Source organism: Ciconia boyciana, chromosome 20, assembly GCF_034638445.1.
Source record: "Ciconia boyciana chromosome 20, ASM3463844v1, whole genome shotgun sequence".
Lineage (NCBI taxonomy): Eukaryota > Metazoa > Chordata > Aves > Ciconiiformes > Ciconiidae > Ciconia > Ciconia boyciana.
In genome coordinates, this window is record NC_132953.1 from 5,709,386 (window position 1) to 5,716,358 (window position 6,973).

General features: G+C 64.0%; 1 protein-coding gene across 2 annotated transcripts; it reads left to right on the top strand.

Annotated features, from left to right (window-relative positions):
• The first annotated feature begins 773 nt into the window (after window positions 1-773).
• THY1 (Thy-1 cell surface antigen) lies at window positions 774-6,882 on the top strand. Of its 2 annotated transcripts, none has more exons than XM_072884562.1 (4): window positions 774-934; window positions 3,471-3,552; window positions 3,689-4,024; window positions 4,674-6,882. In XM_072884562.1, the coding sequence occupies exons 2-4, from the start codon at window positions 3,516-3,518 to the stop codon at window positions 4,976-4,978; spliced, it is 678 nt and encodes a 225-aa protein (XP_072740663.1). In that variant the 5' UTR covers window positions 774-934; window positions 3,471-3,515; the 3' UTR covers window positions 4,979-6,882. The 2 variants fall into 2 exon arrangements, with proteins under 2 accessions (XP_072740663.1, XP_072740664.1); XM_072884563.1 differs by having other exon boundaries at window positions 775-934; window positions 4,708-4,954.
• The last annotated feature ends 91 nt before the right edge of the window (window positions 6,883-6,973 follow it).

The following is a 6,973-nucleotide window of genomic DNA, read 5'->3' on the forward strand; positions in this document are numbered from 1 at the left end:
ATTTTGCCTGTGCAGGAGCAGCTCTGCTTAGCCCCTTCCCAACCATGCAGTGACGGGAGCCTGTGGGGAGCAAGCCCTTGTTTGTGTCCTCACTGCCACCAGCCCTGGGCCTAAAACTTAAGGCTTGTGGCCAGCGGCATCAGAGACAGAGCTTCAGCCGCGTCCCCTGCCATTCCCGCCACGATTTCCCGTGTGGAGGAGACCTGTGTTGCATGGGTCTTTGGTGACTCGGGGCAGGCTGGCCTCGTCGGGCACCTGAGCTCTACTCATTTGGGGAGGGGGAATACCTCCCCCCTCCTCAGCAAAGCCCAAGCCAAGCTCTTCTTTCCACTTCTGAAGCGCCCTCTTTTCCCAGCAAAACAACTCCCACGTTGCCGGGGAGGATGAGGGTTGGCAGCTCTTCTGCAAAACGCGACGTTCCCATGGCAATGGGGATCCGTCGCCCTTTCCAGTCTGCAGAAAGAGGGAACGGGGGGGGGGGGGGCCGAACGGGACCCCCGCACCGCTGCGTGCCTCGGCCGGGCCAGGCTCAGGGGCCGCCCCGGCGGTGCCCCCCTTGTCCCCCGCCCAAGGGGCTTCCTTCCTCCGCGGCCCCCCGCACCCCGCCCGGCGCCCCGGGCCGGGGCCGAGCCTCCCGGGGCCGGGGCGGCCGCAGCCCGGGGCGGGGGCGGGGGCAGGCCCGCAGAGGCAGCCCACCCCCCCGCCCCCCCCGCGCCGCAGGGCCGGGGGCCGAGCCTGCGTGACGCCGCCCGGCACTGATTTGCTGGGGCCGCCCGCCCGGCCCTTCCCAAACTGCGGGAGCGCCGCGCCGCCCACAGCCCCGCCGGGCAGCAGCGCCGGGCAGCAGCGGGCGGCAGCGCGGGCAGCACCGGACAGCGCCGGCAGGGCAGCCCCGCGGGCGGCAGCGCCGCCAGCACCGGACAGCGCCGGGCAGGTAGGCACGGCCCCGCCCGGCCCGGGCCGCCCCGCCGCCGGGCGGCCCCGCTCCGCGCCGCGGCATCGCGGACCGGGCGGCCCCGGGGGCGGCGGCGCGACCCTGCGGGCCGCCGCCCCCGCCCCGCGGGCAGGGCCCCGCCGGCGGGGCACCGGCGGCCGGGAGGGGGCACGTCGGCGGGGCCGCGCGTCTGCCGCCGGGAGGGCGCGGGGAGGGTCCGCAGCCCCCGGGCGGGGCGGCGGGGCCGGGGGAGCCTCTTGCCGCTGCCCGGGCGGCGCCCAGCGGCGGGACGTTCTGCCCGCCCCGGCCCCCGGAGAGGCTGGTCCTAGAGGGCGGCGGTCACCGAGGGAGACGCTCTCAATTTCTTCGCGTTGGCACGGGTCCCCCCCGCCCCGAGCATCGGGACTGCGGCATTCCTCCGTGGGCACGCCTGTGCGCACGCAGGCACTCCCAGCCTCGCCCCGCGCCTCCGGCTCCCCCGCGCTGCCACACGCGTGCCCGCTGCCTGCGAGGGGGGCAGCTGGCGCCCCGACCCCTCCTGCCCCTCGCAGGGCGCGGGCAGAGGTGTCGCCTGCCTCGCTCTTCCCTGCGCGCCCACACGCAGGCATGCACTGCGTACGCGGGAGCCCCCACGCAGCCCCCTTTTGCTGGCAGCCACCCCCGAGCACAGCCGGCTTCCTGGGGCTCTTGGTTTCTCTCAGCCCATCGGTCTGGCTCTCTTCTTCTCCGACGCCCCCCGCTCCACCATCCCCACAGCCCCTTTGTCACCCTCAGCTTGTCACGGTGGTGGGCGCAGAGGTACCACCGTGGCATGGGCCCCAGCAGGTGGTAGAGACCACGCCGGAAAGCTTTGCTCTGCAAGGGCTGGAGTCCTCGTGAGTCGTGTCCCCCGGACAGGACTCACAAGGACTGTCCCAGCGCAAAGCCCCTGGGATCATGCAGGAACAAGAGTTACCTGGCTAGCTCTGCTCCTGGCACCGCTATCAGGAGAAGAGGAGGGGTACAAGGCATCCAAGGGCTCATGAACCCAGAGCCTAGAAGATCTGAGTGCTTTTGCACATAGATGGGAGGAAGCCCCCCTCTCTGGGAGCTTATTTGCACTGCTTTTCTGGAGGAAAGCCTGGCTGTGACCTAGATAGTGTCCCAGGACATTCAAAGAGGAGTGGGTTGGAGCTGGGAAATGACAAAGCAGGGGACAGGACAGTTTCTAGGAACCCAGAGGAGACTCAGGTAATCTGCTCCATCATGCCTTTGCCCCCCCCCCCAACCCCCCCCCATTTGCAACCTCTTGGTCGTCAAGACCACGCAGAAGGGAATTTTTCTTCCTGGCCAGGGTTTGGGGTTGCGGACATAGAGATCTTTCACAGCTTCAGAGTGAGCAAATGGTTTTGGTATTTCCTCCTAGAATGTTATATGAAAGACCCAAAAAATGCTAAAAAGAAAAATCCAGCTGGCTGCAGTGCAGGCAGTTCCTAGCTCTTCCCTAGATGCTTAGCTAGCCTCAGAATGAGCAAACTGGGGGTCTGCTGTGCCCTCTGCCAGCCTGGAGTCCCCCTCCTCCTCCTGGACCTGGCCCCATATCCACAGTCCGGAGGACCGACTGCAGGGCACTCGGTGTGTCCTTCAGCCCCGGCGTCTGCTTTGCTGCTCCCCCACCCCCTCCCTCCATTCCGCATGTCTGCGGCTGGATTCCCCATGCGGCTGCTTGGCTGGGCTGCAAACCTTTCATTGATTCCTCTCAGCTGGATTGGACCGTCAGCAGCCCTGGGGTTTTGACGGCACATTCGCAGGCCCCTTACCCACACAGACCAGGAGGCAGCCTGAAGAGAGACAGGCACCGGGCCAGGGACCCACAGGGTGGACTCTGCCACCCCAAAACCCTTCCACCCTGTGGCCAGGAAGGCTCAGCTCAGCCCCTGGAGACTTGGTGCCATCCTTCGGCAGCCTTGGCTCCCTGTCCAGCTGCCGTGTCTCGCTGCTCTTGGCCCCTTTCCCTCACTGCATCGCAATGAGTCATCTTTGCTGAGCTCACCCACTGGAGCCGCAGGGGGGCTGGCAGGCCTGGTGCCCGCCAGCGCCGTGAGCCGCAGCCCTCCGGCCATGATGTGCAGGCACCAGGGCGTACTGATTTCTCCTGCCCATCCCTTGACCGGGCACCCAGCCTGGGCACGGGGCAGAACGAGGGGAGGGCAGCGCACGCAGGCCTCACTGCAGGCAGCTGCAGGTCTGTGCCACGCTCGTTGAATGGGGGATCCAGACAAGGAAAAGAGAGTGTGGCTGGCATTGCCTGGGGATATGGAAAGGCGATCCTGGCCAGACACACAGTGCCCAATTCCCTAGCTCACTGCAGGGCCAGCCAGTCCCTGTGCAGTGGATCAGACGTCACGATGAGGAGCAGGCTATAGAGCATCATTTGTGCGAGAAGAGGCAGCCTGCCCAACTGTGCCATGTGTGCCCATGTCTGCAGCACTGAGTGCCCACCATCTGTGTGCCGGGGCAATGACCTGGCTAACCGCCTCTCTCTCTCCCTGCCCAGGCTCCCCTCTCAGTGACAGCCACCACCGGGCACCTCAGCGGAGAGATGAACCCCACCGTCGGCATCGCTGTCATCTTGACAGGTACAGCCGGCAGACGCGCATCCCCTCCCTGCTCTCCAGCAAGCCCGCCCCAGAGCAGCTGGGCAAGGGCCGGGAGGCTGCATGGCCATCCCCAGTGCTCGCCATTCCCTGTCCAACCCCTGCTTGCCTCTCCCAGTCCTCCAGGCTGCCCACTGCCAGATGATCAAGGACCTGAGTGCCTGCCTGCTGGGCCAGAGCCTCCGGGTGGACTGCCGTTACGAGAACAAAACCAGCAACCCCCTGACCTACGAGTTCAGCATCACCAAGGACAACAGGAAGCATGTCATCCACAGCACCATCAGTGTCTCTGAGAACATCTACCGGACCCGAGCCAACGTCACCATGCACAAGAACCTGGTGTGCCTCTACCTGCAGAGCTTCACCACCAGCGATGAGGGTGTCTACATGTGCGAGCTGAAGGCCACCAATGACTACACTGGCAACCAGATAAAGAACATCACTGTCATCAAAGGTGAGACAGGCAGCGGTGCCTGGCCTCAGCCCCTCCTTCCCACCCGCTCCTTGGCTTGGCAGGGCCAGCAGAGAAAACCACAACCCCCTATGGCAGCCCCAAACCCTCCCTGAGCCCCATAAATGTTTCCCAACCCTTACATGCCCTTCCTACTGCAAGCAGAGCAGTCAGCCCCACAGATGGCCTCACTCTGCCCCATCCCAGACCGCTTACCCCTGCCTCTCTTGGGCTGCGCCTCAGGTGCATTGCCCAGGTGTCCTCTCATATGTGATGCTTCATAGTCAGTCCCAGCAGAAGGGACAAGTCTGCTGGTGAAGGGCTGAAGAGGTATGTGGTCCGGAGCAGGAGTACAGTGAGGATTTTCCACACTTAGGTCCCGCAGGAGCAGTCCTCCAGTTGCAGAGCCCTTTGTCTTACCTGGTGCCCATCCCTTTGTCACCTCAGTCAGGCACAGGCAGGGTTATGCTTCCCAGGGTCTCTGTTCCCCAAAAAGCTTTGCCGCTACATGGGTTCAGGTGGGAGGGGAAACAGGAAAGGGGCCGCGATGGGTCTTGCTGCATTTCTCTGGCAGAGAAAAGGCAAGAAACTGAGTCCCAGTACTCCTTATAACACCCAGCCTGATCCCTGTTCCTGGGGGGTTTCATTGCAGCTTTTCTCTCCCTCCCCATTCCCTGTCCTCACAGACAAACTGGAGAAATGCGCCGGCTTCAGCCTCTTGATCCAGAACACCTCGTGGCTCCTGCTGCTTCTCCTTTCCCTGCCTCTCCTTCAAGCCGTGGACTTCGTGTCCCTGTGAAAGGAAAAGCACACACGCACACATGCACGCACACACACACGCACGCACACACCGAGTACCCCAGCAAACCCACCTCCCCTGCCAGAACGCAGCCCTTGGAAATTGAAGCTGAACCATTTGGAACAAGTGAAACCTCTCTCAGTGTTATCTCTATATAGCCGTATATCTAACGCTAACCACCGTCCTGTGCCAAGACCCACCATCACACGCACACATGCCCTGCTCCAAAGCCTGGTGGGTCCGCTAGGCAGCATTGCTTCTCCCATTGCACCTCCCCGCTCGGAAGGCTGGCTGGTGTGCTCATGCTGGGAGCACCGGAGCCTCAGCCCCGCACAGCCCGTTTCTCCCGTCCCTTTAACTTTTGGGGTGTGCCTGTTCTCAACTGGGAAAAGACAGCTAGACTGGCAGGTAAGAGAGAGAGATGATGCGAGAGCGTGCGGAGGGGTCCCTGTGCTGGGTGCCGTGCCCACAGCCCCTGGAGGAGACGGGGCTGCTGGCGTCCCCAACCCGCCCTGCCCACTAGCCAGGTGACTTACTGATTTCTCAGCCTGCTCCTCTCTCCCTGATTCACCCCGAGCTGCCTGGGAGGGGGCACGAGGCGAGTCCTGTCTCAGAGCAAGCAGGGAAGAGACAGAGGGAGCAGGGGAGGCACGGGATGATGCTGGGCCTGGCCAGGCTGGGAGGAGAGGGGAGCAGGTCTGGGACACACCCGTCAAATGCCCCTGCCTCCTTAGGAGGGCTCTTTTGGGGCCCTGGGAGGGGACTCGCTGCAAACGTACTTTGGCAACAAATTTTTCCTAATCTGTTTTTTACAGCTGAGCTGGAAGTGAGGCCTCCTCCAGACACCATCTGGTACCTTTGGGCCAGATGCCTGGTACCTTTGAGCCCGAGGCACCACTTGCTCTCCCCCGGGACCAGTCCTTAGCTGTGACGAGAGAATCACTGCCAGCACCCGCTCGCAGTGGAGGCAAGCAGAGCCTCTCTGAGCTAGCCATAGCCCTGCTTTCACCCCTGCTCCCCTCCCTGAGGCCCCCGGAGCTGGATCCAGGCAGGCTGGTGGGGAGGGGGCTCCCCTGCGGGACCGTGACCCCAAGGTCTCTGCAGAGACTCCTCTGCACCGTCACCCTGCCTCCCCTGAGGGAACATCAGGGGGCCCTGATCCTTCCTCATGGCACACATCCCAGTGCCTGGTCCTGGGTAGGCTCAGAGGCCTTCCTCCAGCGCGGTCTTCCTCCAGTCCCACCATGCCTCTGGGAGGTACCCGTGTGCCCCCTCCCTTCTCCCTCCTCCCTTTCAGCATTTCCCTGTCTCCATTTAAGAGCAGAAAAGGGCCTAAGGGCAGCCCAGCTCTTGGCCCGCCAGGACGTCCCCAGGGGTTGGCGAGAGTGGGGAGAGGGACGCCGAGCACAGCCCACATCCACCAGCCCAGGCCTGCCCCGATGCCCCACGGGACCCCGAGGAGCTGGTGGGCTGCCGCCCCGGCCTCCCCGAAACCTGGCGGCTCCTGGTGAGGAGCAGCCCAGCCGGCCATGGGGAGAGACCGGAGGGCCAGCCCTGCTGTAGCCTTGCTCAGGGAAGGGCACAGGGGCAGGGGAAGATGCAGGCAGGAGCATCCGGGTCCATGGGGTGAACCCCAGCCCCACTGAGCTACCCGTGCAGCCTGGGCTGTGCCACCACAGCTGAGAGCATTTCGCAGCAGCTGCTCCCCACTCCTTGCTCTTCTCCAGACACCGCGAGCTTCCTCCTACCCCCGTGCCCATCCCTGCCTGCTTGCTTGCTGTCTAGTGCTGCTGAGGCCATGTATAGCTGAGGTCCGGCTGCGCCCAGCTCCCTGGGCTTGCTGGTGAGCGCTGGGGCAGGCGCAGAGCCCAGCCGGCAGAGCGCGGACGCGTCTTGAGTCTCATTTTTTTGTGAGCATTTGTAGTTGTTGCCACAGCTTGTCGTAAAAGAAATTCTGTTAAGGGGGGGAAAAAAAGAACGCTACGAAAAGCAACAACAAAAAAACCTGTCCTCCAGGAGTGTTCCTCTGTCTGCACAATAAAACCCTAGGTTGTGTGTTGGAGCCACGGCCACCAGTGTGCGCGGCGGCGGGGCGGGGGGCTGTGGCAGGGCTGGGCTCCAGCCTGCAGTGAGGGCAGGGGCAGCCTGGCCCC

Bases quoted from the DNA above. Each gene is read 5' to 3' on its own strand.
- THY1 (XM_072884562.1), top strand. From the start codon at position 3,516: ATGAACCCCACCGTCGGCATCGCTGTCATCTTGACAG. The intron at 3,553-3,688 runs GTACAGCCGGCA...TGCCTCTCCCAG, and splicing joins CATCGCTGTCATCTTGACAG to TCCTCCAGGCTGCCCACTGC. The intron at 4,025-4,673 runs GTGAGACAGGCA...GTTTCATTGCAG, and splicing joins GAACATCACTGTCATCAAAG to CTTTTCTCTCCCTCCCCATT.